This window comes from Takifugu flavidus, chromosome 10 (genome assembly GCF_003711565.1).
Source record: "Takifugu flavidus isolate HTHZ2018 chromosome 10, ASM371156v2, whole genome shotgun sequence".
Lineage (NCBI taxonomy): Eukaryota > Metazoa > Chordata > Actinopteri > Tetraodontiformes > Tetraodontidae > Takifugu > Takifugu flavidus.
The window spans coordinates 285086-301537 of NC_079529.1; the positions used below are offsets into that span (position 1 = coordinate 285086).

The 16452-nt window shown below is 48.6% G+C and overlaps 1 protein-coding gene across 1 annotated transcript in view; it reads right to left on the minus strand.

The window, feature by feature from the left end:
* The window catches only part of erfl3 (Ets2 repressor factor like 3), a 34441-nt gene extending 20940 nt beyond the window's left edge, over positions 1 to 13501 (minus strand). The window contains 1 exon segment of the mRNA XM_057045925.1: positions 12914 to 13501. Within this exon segment, the coding sequence (XP_056901905.1) occupies positions 12914 to 12935 (22 nt within the window). The 5' untranslated portion in view covers positions 12936 to 13501.
* Between the last annotated feature and the right edge of the window lie 2951 nt (positions 13502 to 16452).

Here is a 16452-nt window from a genome sequence, read left to right on the forward strand (position 1 = left end):
TTAATGTCCAGATTTTAGTGCATGTGTGATTAAATAGTCCACGTTTGGGATATTCCAATGCACTTCTGTGCATACCTCCAACTGGAAGCCTGTGCATGTTTGTGCCGTTTGTTATGAGCCGTGCACTGTTGTTCAAACGGGAGGTGAGCGTGAAAAAGCCTCTGGGGAATCATGTTTTTCTCTGCCAGCTCCAGGAGTGATAACGGCTTTCATTTGGAAGGTATTTACAGTGTTGTCACATACAGGAACCCACAGCGATTCCTCATAAAAAGGGAAACAACGTGCACGTTCTATACAGAGACGTGAACACAGAACACAGCAAACCCGCCCAGAACCTGCTGCCATGCAACAAACAGAACTGCAGGCTAACTCACCTGTAAGCTAGGTAATAATGGGCAGAGCTAAATGGGACTTAAGGGTGACCAGGGGGCGGGTAGACGGGTATTTGAGGCGTCCCCTGGTGAGGAGTGAGCAGGGGACGCCATCAGCTCGCTGCTGCTGTTGTTCTTCACACCTTCCTGCTGCACATTTGTAACCATGTACAACAGCTCGGAGACAACGTGCTAATAGATGGATAATTACACGCCAAGCTTGAAACGGCAGGTTCAACAGTATAAACTAGAAACGAGATTAAATCATTTATCAGAAGCTCTCGGGATTTATTACTTTTTAAAAGATTTTATATAAAACCTACGGCATTGAATCCAAAAGAGTAAAGCTTTAATTACACATAATTAATGTCGTGCTGGTCATAACAATAGTAAACAATAGTAAAGCTATTTTATGACGTAAAATATGCATTTGTTTACCTACCAGCTCTGACATGTGCTGAGGATTATTCAGAAATACACACGAATGACGACGACAACATTGTGCAGGAGGCGTTTGTGTAAATGTGCACAATGAGGTTAGTTTCACACGTGGGGAACTAATACGCAATTAGGCTTCTTTAAAAACCATCAAAGGCCCCGCTCGTTATCTGACTCAGCAGAGCGGCGACGCCACCAAGGTTCCAGCACGTTGTGTCTTTAATTCATAACGCATCAGCTTCAGGTGGGTCCACAACACAACGCTGGCGTGGCGTCAGACCTTTACGGGCCCGCCGCTCTGCTCTCACCTGCATCACAGCGAGATGTTCCATGCAGCACGCCGGGCTGCTCCGGGGGACGGGGGGGACGGGGGGGTGGGGGGAGACGGGGGGGACAGGGGAGACGGGGGGTGGGGGGGCAGAATGCAGCCATTTATGCTTGTGTGTATGTTTACCCATCGTAAACAGGGACACATGCGATGCCACCACCTGTCACCACTTTCTCCTTCTCCCCATCAGCCAGCCTCCCCTCTTCTACCCCCCCCCCATTTCTTTGACCTTGTCTTGAGTCCACTGGCCTTCCTGGCGTCTCTCTCTCTCCTCCTCCTCAGCACTCGCCCCAGCTCGTTAAGCACGTCTCCTAAAGCTGATTAAGCAGTGTTGATCTCCATTACGCAACGCTGGCGTTGGTGCAGCGACTTTGCCGTCCGGCAGCATATTGTTTGTATGTGCGTGCACGTGGGTGACTGAGAGGAATCACAGGAGCAAATTTCAGTTCAGTGGACACTGTCATGAGCGTGCACGCATTTCTGACGTGCACAAAGCAACAGCGCAGCCTGCATCCCCGCGTTACATTAGCAGTGACAGAACGTATTCATTTGTTCTTCCTGGAGGCGACCGTGTGGTGTGTGTGTGTGTGTGGGGGGGGGGGAATTAGCACACTCACATAATGAGCTGAATGTGTAAAAAAATGTCAGTGTGGTGATGCTGAAGTCTAGACTGCATTAATTGGTGGACAGAGTAAGTTAATGAGGCGGAGCACATGGATGGGGGGGGGAAAGGTCGGGTCAAGCCCCTGTTCTCCGGGCTTCTGCGCTCGGCCTCATGGGAAAGATTAGAATCCTCTGCTGGAGCAAATAAAGCTGCACGTTATGCAAGAGAGCGAGAGAGTGAGGCAGAAACGGCCGATGATGATGATGTAACTGGAGAGAAGAGCAAAATCTAGGGACAGGAGAGCAACCGGGAAGAGTGGGCGGTGAAGACGTGAAGCACGGGTCGTGACGGAGCCGCCAGACGAGCCCGACCATCTCAGCCTGGTGCACGCTGCGCATCCTCCCGTGCACTACCGTGCCAGTCGCCCATCAGAACAATGGGACTCATCCACCCAACAAAGAAATGAGCTCAGCAGTGAGCAGACAGCTGTAACTACTGGCACGGACCGGTCCGCTTAGCTCGCCCAGTCTCCTTCTCCCAGCCCCCACACACACACGCACACGCACACATGCACACACACACACACACACACATGCACACACACCCTCCCAGGATGTACCACTTGATGTGTATCAATATGCCAGTTTAATTGTCCTAGGACCTATAAATAAAACACACCCGGAGCAGAAGTGTCCCGGTTCAGATCCAGCCCGGGTCGTTCGCACGCTCGTCCCGAGCCTCCTCGTTCCCGCTACTGTCAACGTGCACGCGCAGAAGTGCCCCGGGTGTGAGTGTGTGAGCTAAAGTCGAGTGTGCCCCCCAATCGACTGGTGACCTGCAAGTGTCACCGCGCCTCTCGCCTGGCGACCGCAGGGAAAACCTCAGCAGCCATGTGACCCCGACGAGAAATAAGTGTTAAAGTTAAACATCTCCATGCAGCTCGCTGTGGAAAAGGGTGGAAAAAGGGTGGAAAAAGGAGGAAAAAGGGGGAAAAGGGTGGAAAAAGGGAGGAAAAGGCTGGAAAAGGTGGAAAACGGTGGAAAAAGGTGGAAAAGGCTGGAAAAAGGGTGGAAAAAGGGTGGAAAGGGGAGGAAAAGGGTGGAAAAGGGTGGAAAAGGGTGGAAAAAGGGTGGAAAAGGGTGGAAAAAGGGAGGAAAAGGGTGGAAAAGGGTGGAAAAGGGGTGGGAAAGGGAGGAAAAAGGGAGGAAAAGGGTGGAAAAAGGGTGGAAAAGGGTGGAAAAGGCCGTCTGATAGCTGCAGCAGAAGCAGCCACCACAAAGAACCTGATAAAAGAGCTGATATCTGTTAAATATCGTTGATATCGTTAAATATCGTTGATATCGTTAAATATCGTTGATATCGTTACAACAGGACCGGCCACATCACCGATGCTTAGAAGGCCACGGAGATAAACGCGCAATGTTTGATGTTGTTTTGGTAAAATCAGTCGATTCAAAAAAACAACAGATGTCCGGATAGAGAGAAAAAGGAAGGAAGTGAGCAAAAAGACACATGAATACACTCGGGGAAGGAAGTGAGCTCAAACAGCTCAAATCTGCAGAGACAGTGAGAACTGTAATTTATCCCCATCAACGTTACATAAGAACACACACACACAGACACACACACACACAGACACACACACACACACACCACAACACACACAGACACACACACACAGACACACACACACACACAACACAGACACCCACAGACAGAACACACACACAACACACACACACCACACACACACCACACACACACAACACACAGACACAGACCACCCCACACACACACACAGACAGACACACAACACCACCAGCGCACACAGACACTACAGACACACAGACAGACAGACAGACACACGACAGACAGACAGACAGACAGACACACACACACACACACATTAGCGTTGCATGGTAAAACATCAGGCACCACCTCGGTGTTCCAGAGCTTTTGCCTGTGCATGTGTGTGTGAACACATGGGGACGGGCTTGTGGGTGCACGTTAACAACGTACAGGGAAGACCTCTCAGTTACACTTCGTGCACACTGACGCACACAGAGCATCCAAACACTACTGGGCTTCCCTTCAAAGCAACAGCTGTCCTCACACACATGCACAAAAACACACACCAAACTTTACGCGTGTAGAGCTTCAGTTCATAAAGGGTAAATCTTAAATGATACAGAGCATCATTGTGGCGCCACAATCGCTCTATCAGAGGGGGTTCATCACAAAACCGTCAGCTGGAAGGACAAAATGAGACGTAGCATCCATCCCATCTGCTCCAAAAGGTAAAGGTGAGAAAGGTTCAGGTAGAGACCCTCCCACCAGAGCAGGTCCTGCCCTCCCCATTCTGATCTGATGAACAAAGCTAATGTAAGAAGAGCAGGTTCCAGGTGACACATGGTGCAGAATCTGCACCTTGCTGCCACACCTTAGATCCTCCAGGGAAACGTGGCCACGCATTCACGTTGCTGACATCAGTGACTCACACACACACATTCCCACATACACCTCTGCACTCGCTAACCTCAGGGAGGAAGAGGAAGCACAGCTAATGCCGGCCAGACAAAAACACCAACACCCACACGCTAGCGTTGGCGAGGCTAGCTGGGGGCCAGCGGAAGACAAGACGCTGTGTCCATGTGTGTGACTGGATACGTGTGTGAAACACCCAGAACACACTTTAAACTGATCTATATCCTTCATTAAAATGTTCCCCCAACACCAATTCATAGGTTGTCCTTTCTTTAGCTCAAGGACATTTAGATCGCGTGCGTTCCGTTCTACGTAACATATTATGTAAAATAGATTAACATTTAGTAAATAGGAACATCCCAGCATAAAAGCAAAACAAATGAGCCGCTAATATCTGAATGAGCAAAAACTAACGGCTTGATAATATCTAAGGTGCTAACGTCAGTCAATATGAACCCATTTACTTATGTTGTGATGCGCTATAAACCAATTCTATTAATGATCAACATCCTTAAGATGAACTCATACACAAATGTCATTTTAAGTTAATTCCATATGATTCAGTGTCATAAGTCTGCAGATAAGTCTTCAGCTCCCCATAAAAACGTCGTAAAGGTCGCTGCTCTTTGCTCCAGGAGTGTTTAACGTTCTCCACTCGGAAGCCTGTTGCTTTGATCCCTGTTTCCCTCTCTCACCGGCTACAATCAAGCTAGCTGCTCTTTTCATCAAAAGCCATAATCTCTGAAAAAACAATCACTGGCTGTACGTACAGTAGGCCAGCGTGTGTGTGTGTGTGTGTGTGTGTGTGTGGGTGTGTGTGTGTTCAACCACATGCAACTGCCTGGATGTTACATAATTTCACTGGGTGACATCTGATGCTAAAAATGGACATGGATAAAGTATTATGACCGAGGGTAAGATGACTGCTGGGCTGTGCTGCTTTAGCAGCAGCATCGTGCACACACACAACATCGTGCACACACACAACATCGTACACACACACAACATCGTGCACACACAGGCCACCACAACCTTGATGTCAACACACCGCCATTTTTCTCTATAGCATCTAAATTTTGAATTGGACAAAGCGCATTTTCTCTCAATTAAACCTTTAAATTGTGTGGAGATATTAGTTCAAGGACGTGTAGAGGACGTGATCCACTAATGGCACCGAAGATATTGGATAGTAACCTGTGCACGTGAGGATATACTGCACGATGGGGAGGATTAATGGCCGACGTTTTCATGAAACTTTTATCACGTTTCTTTACTATAAATACCTTTCCAATGATCCGATGCATTATTCAGATGCTCCTCGGCCTGCACACAGACACACAAGAACCCGACACACCTGGAGACCCGGATCACCAGAACTGGGAGCTGGATCTCCTTTTAACCCGTGAAGGATTCTCATTTAGCTTCTATCTGTTGTGAGTTCCTCCACGCTTTTATAAATCTGAGCTCCGTGCTACAGGAAACACACAAACGTGATGGATGCCTTCATGGAGAGGTCGTGGAACAAATCAGCTTGTAGGTAAAGCAGAGACAGAAGAGGGAGCGAGGAAAGGAGACAGAAGGGGGAGCGAGGAGGAAAGGAGACAGAAGAGGGAGCGAGGAGGAAAGGAGACAGAAGGGGGAGCGAGGAGGGAAGGAGACAGAAGAGGGAGCGAGGAGGAAAGGAGACAGAAGAGGGAGCGAGGAGGAAAGGAGACAGAAGAGGGAGAGAGGAGGAAAGGGAGAAGGCTAATGGAAGAGGAGCCGCCACTGGGGTATTAGCCCGTGGATTGGTGACACAGGGAGGATAGTGAGAAGGAGGGAGAGGACGCTGGGTTGAAAGGGTCAATCGATGCCTAAAAAGGTTTCACTCACAGCATCTGTGGGTGCACACACACACACACACACACACACGCACACACACACACACACACACACACACACACACACTCGCCTGTTTCCAGGGAAAACACTATCGCTCTATCCCGCGCACACATCTGCCTTCAAAGTCGAGCAAATAACCGGCCAATCCCGAACGAGGAAGACGGATTTGTAGTCTCTTCTTCACTTTTCCATTTCTCAAGTCCGTGTAAAAACGCCCGGAAATCTAAGTGGGATCGTCTGGAAGGATAGAAGAGGCCCAGAAAAGGCAGAGGACGTTTCTGTAGCAGCTTAGCAATTTTTCTGTCACACACAAACACATCGGCGGTGCCAGCTGAACTGAGAGCATTTGGGTAGCAATTATGTGCAGGCGGCCCCCCCACTGCAGGACCAGGTTTAATTTTACACAATGCGCACAGATCAGACAATCCTGGAATTTGTGGAGCTAAGATCTAAATCTTTTTTAATCCTGGCATGTTTAAACGGCGTATTTACACTTTCTACGGCACTGCCTCCTGTGTGGGAGATAACCTCCTTAGGTGACAGCAGCCTGGGACTATTTAGCTCAAAGTTCGAAAAGAACAGGTCTGAACATGAAGGGAGAGTAATGAGATAAAGACAAAGAGAGACAGTCGGCTCGGCGAGGACAGACAGGCGGAGGAAGAGGAAAAACTGGTTGAAAAGAAAACTCCAAATGTGATTTTGCATTCCTTTCATGGGGTGCAGGGAGGGAGAGACGGAGCAGCGAAAGAGGCAAAGAAAAGAGGGGGAGTGGGGGAGGGGATGAAGGGAAAGAGGAGGAGGGCGACAGGAGACAAAGTTTAACTTGGCGCCAGGCAGCATTTCAATAGCATCCTGCCAGCTACGCAGGCGCTCGCACACAATCGACGCGGGGCGAGTGGAACAGGAGCACTTTTGCTGACTTCCCATCACCCAAAATTGGAGCAGATATTTGTCCTCCACCCCCACAACCTGCGTCCAACACAGAGGCAGATTCCCAGATAAAAATAGCCAGAGGAACTATTCAAACTCTGCTGCCTTTCTGCTGGGAGTGTCTGCTGACTTGAGGGGTTAGAGAGGGGTGAGGAGCTCCACTCAGCTCCGTCCCGAATCAGAGGATGGGACCAGGATCATGTCTGTGGACCCAGAGTCAGAACCCCATCAGTGGCGTGATCAAAACCCTCAGAAACAAGCGGCCGCGGCCGCTCTTCCTGCCTGTGAGCTACTTTATCAGCTAGTTTGTGCACAGATCCTGACAAAAAAAGATGTCCTCAGCATGAGCAGCATTACTGGAGTTAATCTAAGGAGATTAGGAGGACACATTACAACACCACTCAGGGCGAGAACTACCACTGGGAGGAAAAGAGGCACCCTTGGAGGCCATGCACCGGTGGGGGGATTATGGGATTCTACCGCGGCCCGTTTGGAGCGCCATCGGCAGCTCAGCGCCATGCGACTCCCCTCATTTTTATAATGACAGTAGTTTCCATGTGCCTTTCGAAAACAGCTCGTTGTGTCTGTAAGAAGTCAAAATATCTAATTAGGGCGGAAAGCTGGAACTGCTGACGTGTCGGATTTTGTCTCACGAGTAGTAACGAGAGGAGGAAGCAACGCTGCTCAGATGTGACTTCTGAACAAGTCCAGTTATTGAAAGCATACCGCTGCCTCCAGCACATACCAGAGTCCACGTCGCCTCTCAGCCAGATACGTCGCTCCAAACGTTTCTCCTGTTCCAGACAAGCCGTTTGCAACCTAGTGGCCAAATGCAAAGAAATGCATACATTCACACCCCACTCCTATAGATGATGCAATAAATAACGAGGAGGGAGCTGAAGAAAACGCATTTGTGAAGGTTTAACAAGAGGTGCACACTGGGCACTGCTGCAGGAGCGCGCGCACGTTTTGTACTGACGTGTAACACAAGTAGTGTTCTGAGAAGAGTAAAGTGAGATTTGGTCGGTAGCCTCATGCCTGGCTGGCTCGGATCACAATGCAAACTTTAACCGGCGGAGAGGTGACGCAGCGGTATGGTGCCTAAAGGACAGCCGGGGGTGTGGTGAGGGTCAGAATAAAGCCTCTCGTTTAGAGAGCAGAGACGCAGTTACCCGATATTTGCTGTCTGTGTGTGTGTGTGTGTGTGTCAGATCAGGTTCAAGAGCTCCAGCACCACATTCAGACGTTGTTCTGCAGTGGGACACGGTTCTAAACCGGCCCAGAACCAGGCTCACGTGGCCCAGCACCTGGAAAAGTCTGCCTCATTTTCTACCCGTTTAGTCCGTTTAGTTTATTGACTTTTCCTTTATCCTGTCCCGTAGCTCCCGTGATCCCGGTAACATGTCAGTGATCAGATCACTTTAATGCGTCCGTCACACACGTGTTTAACGGTTGCCATGGGTTACATTCATGACCGATGTCCACTGACTTGTGGGGCTCAGCCGCCTACAATCATGACATCATCCAGATTTCCTTTTATCCTCTGACAACTGAACAACAGATCTGATCAGGTTTGATCCAACTTTAATAAAACACAACAAGTTTGCAAGGATTTAGATGAACAACGATATATTGCTCTATAGTCTCACACCCACACCGAGACGCTAGCGCCAGGTGACGGCCGGCGGCGAAGAAGCGTCTCGACAGCACACGACCGCCTTCCCATTGTGTAAATGTTAGTAGGCCTCACAACTTTAATGGCATTTGATCGCCGCTCCCACCATCAACAGGTGGAAACAGCTGAGGGCGCCAGCGACGGCGGCCCAGGCAACACGGGCGTCTGTCCTGTGCAGTCGCAGCTAACATCAAACCCGCTTTTTCTTCAACAGCTTAAAGGCAAAAAGTGGAGGCAGTGAGAAGTGAAAGTGGGCAGAGAGAAGTTTCCAGCCACCAACAGCACGCACAGACGCGACAGATCTGACCGGAAACGACCGGCTTGACCTGTGGCCAAGAAACAAAGATTAGTCATTGTTGCGACAGGAGAAAAATCATTTTCCCTGCCGGCGTGGCGTCGTTAGCAGCTCAGGTTTAATATGTAACGATTCCAAAGTTGCCATGTTCTGGCGCTAAAGCAATGCTAACGTTTGCTACAGCTCAATAACCTGTTAGATTAAACACGCTTTTCTGTGTCAGTCAGACCGTGGAAGCGTTCCGCTGTCTTATCAAAGACAAACCAAGAGCAAATCCAGCCCCTTTGTTTTAAACCATATGTAGAGATTCCTGATGCGTGTGCCTATAGCATAGGGTCGATGCAGGTTCTTGGACTTCTGGGTTTAATAAAACGTTTACATTTGAGAATGCTTTTATTTTTAAGAGGATTTTATTGTCCTCTTAAAATCTGCCTGTGTATGAGCACATGCATGTGTGCATTCATTTGCTAGCAACTAATTTGGTGTGTTGAGGAAAGGCTGGCAGAAATAGTAACTGTTGTGTTTTCCCCTCATGAGTAATGCAACACAGCCGGCAACTATTAACCTTCCAAGCAGGAATGTGGGAGGTCCAAGAATTCCAATAAAAGGGAGCAGTGTGTGAGAGTGAGCCAGTGTTTTGCATGCATTCGTGCACGTTTCTTAAAGACTTACAGTTATCTAGTATCAATGGTGCACCACTGCCAGACGTGTGTAAGAGAGGGCCCGCACCACAGACCAAACTCATTACTGCAGCAGATTAATAGCCAATACAGTCGATACGGGGTCACGCTGTGGCTACGGCCGACGGCACCAGGGGGAGAGGAGGCTCCCGCCATCAGCACCTTCACCCGGGACGTGTCGCAAAGCTGAAACGCACTTTATAGACTCAAACAGCAAACCAAAGGCCGATAATCTATACCGCTCGATGCCTGACGCTAAATGGGTTAGCCCCTGAGGCGGGTGGGCGAGCACGCTGGCGGTGGCGCTGGACAGCAGCCAGACGGCCGCGGGCGGGCGGCTGCCTTGTTGGCTGTGGGCTCTGGGTTCAAGGGCAGCACAGGACAAACGGAGAGGTTCATTATTGGCATCTGGCTGAGCACATTGTTCTCTGAGGCCACATTACTGGCTAAATACGCCTCAATCGCATGTCATTTGTCAAAATCAGACACAATGTTCGTATTATTATATTTTATTTTTCCCCACGAGAAACCACCAGGTTTGTCATTGTCTGGTAGAGACATGATGTCTGTTGGTTGAGCAGAACATCATCCCAGCAGGACGCCACTTCATGGGGTGAAGGTTTAGCTGTGTCAGCAGTGCACTATGAGGGAGTTTTACAGATAAGGCTAATCAGTGTGCTTATCTTCAAGGTGCTTGTGTTAGGAGTGGAAAGCATATACTAGCAATAGCATGGAAACATGTTCCCTCTCAGTTCCCTGCACCCAAATGTGTCTCCAACCCCGACACGTAAGGATGGGAGGGCAGTCAGACTGCGTATGTCTGGCAGAAATAGGTCAGAAATCAGAAATAAGTCGTGTCAATCACAGGAAAGCAGCACAAGAAGTCCTCATTAAGTTTCACGAAATGGTTGAAAGACGGATGAAAAAAAGATCGATGCACCTACATGTACTTAATTTACTTTCAGTTCTTTCTCTAACCCTCTCTCACACACACACACACACACACACACACACACAGAAGTGCCATCTCTTCACTTGTCAAAGCACCAAACTATGAGCTGCTCTGCACCATTATGACTACAATGAGAGGTCCCTGGCCCCACAGGTCCATACACAATTAGCCCCAAGGCTTACCCCACTCCCACCATTGTCCCACACTCCACACACACACACAATGGCCACTCTAGTGCCCGGGGTCCCACTATGTAATTCCATCACACAAAGCGACCCACCAGTCTTTATGTCATCGCAGGGATGAAAGAGTGACAGGAGATAACCTAAAGAAAAACTGAAATGCTTGGAGAGAGCTGGAGCGATGGAGGGAGGCGTCTGTTACCAGAACCCAATTATGAGCCCGTTCGTTAACATGCTCGCAAAGGTACAGTGCGACTTTCTCTTCGGAGCAACACAATATCCCTCCGAACGATTCCCGAAACGACATCAAAATGGAACAAAGGCCGGCCTGCGGCAGTGATAAGATAAAAAAGGCAAATTAAATCACTTTCCAACAACTTCAAAACAATGCAGGCCTGCCAGCGTCGCCAGATTAGCGCCACCATTTCCTGCTTCATCACATCAACTCTTTATCGCAGCAGGAATCCCATCATCTTCTCGGACTAATAAAATGAAAGTGATAAACAGAGCGCAAGAATCCAGTGGCGACGTGAAAGAAGCATCACACGGGATTAATCCTTCATCACAAAGCATCCCAGGATGAGATGATGACACTTTTATCCTGCATTTATCCAGGCAATGTTGTAAATGCTGCACTGGCGGCACAAACATGCAGCAACTTCTGTCCTTATGGCAAAGAAAGAACGATTAGGCAGAATGGGGAAGCACTGTGATCAACAAGTTAAATAAAGGCGTCGGGAGATATGAAAAAAGCCTGAGATAAATGATACGTCTTCTCAAATAAAATGAAACTTGCAGTGATTATAAATGTGTTCCTGTTGAGGATCAAGCTTTCTGGACTAAAGATACACCGGACGTAGTATCAGTAAACACCAGCGCCGTGATAATATAATAATAATAATAATAATAATAAGGTGATTATTGGTGTCGTGCCACCATCACATGCACGTGCTGACTTGCTTCCACTTAGTCAAGTTCTTTGTAAGTCCAACACATTAAATCCATTTCCCACCATTGTTCAAGCACGACTGTGATAGAATCTCAGATTCTTGTAGCCTCCAACAGGATTTAGAAACATCAGAATTCTTTGTCATCAAAGCGGGATGTTCTGATGTCACGACACCGTGCACGAGCCTCCTGTGCAGAATGAGTGTCCCTGTGTGTGGGAATGAGGAGGGTCGAGGGGCTGAGAACAGGTGGGGGAAGGGAGGGCCACATCCCCGGTGCCACACCAGGGCCGCACGGCACCGCTGACATCACAATGTGCACGGATGTACGTTAAGCTCCGCTCAGGATAGTCAACACCGAATAAACACATGCTGGCGTGCAGCATGTTCTTGTTTTTTCTGTTTGATACAAGAGAAAACGGTTTAATCCCCATGACTAATCCACAAAATATCTGCTAAAGTTACACATCTTTGGTGGATCTTCTGCCAAACACTTTGACAATGTGTTTGGATATTTACAAGGCAAAAAGACCACGACTCTGTCATCCAAGTTAATATATGTATGCAACGTTTACTAGAATCAGGCAACGTGCATTTTTCTGGTGTGGGCAGGTCGTGATGGTAATTCCTCCTCGCTACGGAACCATCTACAACATGGGTTCTCCGGGCTGCTGCTGAGGGAAGCGCCTGCAAACTTATGCAAGCATTTCAGGAACACAGCTGAGAGCTGGAAATCCCCTCAACTCTCACTTCACAGACACACAAGCCGAGCAGACGAGTGGATGTTCGAGATGTTCGAGATGTTCTAGATGTTCGGTGACCGCCTGAGGAGGCTCGCCTGCTCGGGTCGCCTCGGGAACGGAACGCAGGACGGCTCCAACATTTAGATTTTGTCGTGCCAAAGATGCAAGACGATGAAATTGGGTTGTCAGGGTGACACGGAGGATGTCGCTGTAACAACTGTACAGTAGTTGTTCCAGAGCTCGGTGCATGCTGTCCCCAAAGCCTCCACGGAAGAGTCGAACCCGCCCGAGAAGCGACAAGCAACAGGTTTCGGATTTGAAACTGAATGTCGACAACAAGCCGCAGTGGCCGGGTAAAATGGTCAGAAACAGGAATCAATGGAGGCTGAAAAGCCCAACTTACCAGTGTCCCCCGGGGTTTTCATTCTCACACCGGAGCCACGAAGGGACGCCTGAAGTTGCCGAGCTGAGGACCAATTTCACAAAGTTGCCCGTGGAATGAAAGTCTGTCTCCCGGCCTGTTCCTCGCCCTCTAGTTCCCAAGCTGGAAAACTGGAGGAAGAAACTTTTTGTAGCCGCTCCTTCTTCTCCCTCGGCGGGTCTCGATTACGGGGCAGCCGCGCTCGCTCGTCGCGCTTCCCCAGCTCACGAAGCACTAATCGGCCTTCTTTCCGACCAGCCTGGGGGGGGCACAAACGCGCGATCGGTCTTCGAGTTTGGCACCGCACGCAGCAGCGGTGGTGTCTGTTGAAGTTGCGGCGGAAAGCGGCTAACTGTCCCGACACGAAGCAGGCGGAAAAACCCCTCTCGCTTCAGCAAGTTTCCCCTCAACTCTCCTGCCGCCTCTCATCTCGACTCGGCCGCATCTCCGTCGCTCCTTGGCATCTCTCCTCGGCGAAGTTTCGTCTGAAAGCCAAACAAATGGAAGAGGGAACTATCTTTCTGGACTTTTTCAAGTCTTTGGCTCCCTCCCGCACCATTCAGCTCCGTCTCTCCTCCCCCCGCGCCTCGCTCCGGGTGTTGTGTTTCGCTCGCTCTCTTCCGAGCTGGCCCCGCCCACAGTGACGCAGCCGGTGGGAGGGGGGAGGGGGTTACGTGGCGAGTCACGCCCACTCACCATGAGCCAGGGCCTGGGCTCGCGTCACTGGAGCACGCGGCGTTACCCGGGAGACCGCCATAGCGCGCGCTGACACGGCTCTGCCGGGGTGACATCACATCCGACTGCGATTGTAGCGCGAGAGCGGCTGCACTCTTAAAGCCACCTACGTCAATCAGGGGACAGTGATCAAATTAGGCGCAGGATAATTACACCGGTATGAAAAACGTTAGTCATTTACACGGAATACCGGAAATCACGATTCTACTTTATCTTTTCACCAACTGCTTAATCACACGTTGTTAAAAGGCGGAGTTGTTTTTGGCGAGATTTAATCTAGCTGTGTACGGTTTAGAAGCGATAGAGGGAAAAGCAGAAGAATGTGAATATGTCAATATAAAAGAGTTCTGCATAATTACACCGCCAAAGGCTACATCAAAATTATGTAGTGTAACTATTAGTGTTGGAATAACCAATAGTAGAAGAGTCACTTTTGGCAACATCTCCAGGTCAGTCTATAGTTTTAGAGCAAATGTATGTCTGTTCCACGCCTGTTGGTGTGCACCAGCAGGAAGGTCCATCAGCAATGACGAGGAAAGTTCAAAATCTGCCTTTTGAGTGGCCCACTCGGTTGTGTTTAAAATACCTTAAAAGTCTTGCTTAGCTGCATTGAACAGGCATCCTGTTGTATCCTCTAGCCAAGCAGCACCATCATATTTTTCTTGTTGATACTGATGCGTAAATAGCGAACAAATTCTTCAGATGTTGCTTGATTGCAACAGACATGAGGGTGCAACTTTATTGACGTGACTGGTTTCATGCCCTGACAAGTTTCCTGTCGAACATCATCCACTTCCCCCTCTGCAACTGACACGAAGGTGCAGCGTTATTGATAAGTGTAGCAGAGTTGGCGTGGCGTTAGACATGGGAGGTGAAGTGCATCTCCTCTCCCCTCCTCATGGTCATGGTCCACAACGCAGGATGGATGCTGTACGTGAATTTCCTGGCCGTGTAACATCAGTGGTTGCCGCGACCCCTGCCTCGTCAACAGGATGAGACCGTAGTAGTAAAACAAAGCAAACAAAGTCCCCTGACAGCAGCACTGTCTCTGTGGTGTGATTTACAAACAGGATTTCTCTGCAATTCTTTGGCTGTTCTGTGACGGGCTCAGGAAACCCTGTCTGTGCTGCCTGATAAGAGCGTGTAGCAGAGAGGGGAGAATGAGCCTTTAAATTAGACGCTCAACCTGCATGTTCAGGAAGCCGTTATAATGTCGTCTTGACGGCAGGAAAGCCATTTGACAGAGCTGCCGGCCATGTTCTCACACAGCGACTGACAACAACTCAATCACTTCTGTCTCCCCTGCTGTTATTCTTCATATGTTCTGTCCATGTTTTTGACCTTTTTTAAGTATGCTAGTTTTGTTGGGGTGAAGCTTTTCAAAAAGCTGTTCACAGTGAGAGGCAGACAAACTCAAATCACAGAGTACACTAATATCTGTGTGTGTGTGCGTGTGTGCGTGTGTGTGCGTGTGTGTGTGTGTGTGTGTGTCCATTAAGTCAAACACAGCAGACGACATTTTACTATTGCCGTAGATAAAGTTGAACACAGTGCTTCCATGCCTACTTTATTCCTTCCTTCCTTCTGCCCTTTCCTTCTGCCCTTTCCTTTTATTCAGCTATACTTTTCTTCCTTCGCCACTGTTCTTTTCCTCTTTTATCGTTCTCTTTCCATACGTCCACGTATCCTCCCTCACTCTCACACCTCTTTCATTCCTCCTACCTCCATCCTCTGCCACCTCTCCGTGCCTACACCTCTTTCCTTCCCTCACGCTCCCCTGAGGTCAGTATTTGAAATGCGAGCTAAAGTTTTTGTTTATTGATGCAGCTGTAATATAAAAGATAACACAGGAATATTGAGCACATACAAAATAACCATATCCACTCCTTTTCCATCTTGGTTCATTAAAGGTTATTTGTGTGTCAGTATACTGAGATCTGGAAATCGGGTAATAGCAGACAGGGATAAATTATTCATTTGAAGGTTTTGATGATGAGTGATTGCATCTGCCTGAGTCATTGAATTCTATTTTGTGTCATTTCTCACTAATTTAGTTTATTTGTGAGTGATCATAAATGGACTGGGGTGTTGAAAGGTTTTTTTCTGTCCATTATTGTAAACTGAAGATCTAAAAAGGCATTTCAGAGCTTTTAAAGATCAGATCAGATGTTAGCTAACCATAAATCATGAGCCCTTCATGTGCAGAAAAGGTACTTTTCCTTAAGCAAATGCTTCTTTCTTTACCTCAGTAAGGTTCTGAGTGCAGTTTTGTGAAATGTGAATGATCAAAACCTGTTTTTGTTTCATCACACGTGCCTCTCGGCTAATGTGTGGGTGAGAAAACACAGCTTATATGCCCACAAAAATGCACTTTTCCTTGCATTTTGTCCTTTAAAAGTGATTTTTGATGGACAGGTGTATTTTGCTGGTGAGCAAAGTTGATGTATTTGACAAACAAAATGTATCACAGAAGAGCCTTGTCCTATTGGTTCCACATCATCTGTAGCCCTCGTTATCTCCCGTCCCGCCCCCTCTTATCCCCTCTGTGCTTTATGCAGCTCTGTCCGTTCCTAATCGTAGTGACAGACAGACGCTCTGCACAGAAAGACTGAGCGAATGAAAGGGAGAGCAGAGATTTTGTCACCGCGGCATTTGTGTGTGAACGGCTGCAGTTGGGTGGGTGCGGGTGCGGATATCTTCCCTATAGGTCGAGACCTCTCCCCACCCCCTTATCCTCTCTAGTCTTTATCACATGTTAAAGGATGTGGCATCCGAGGTTAGGAGGG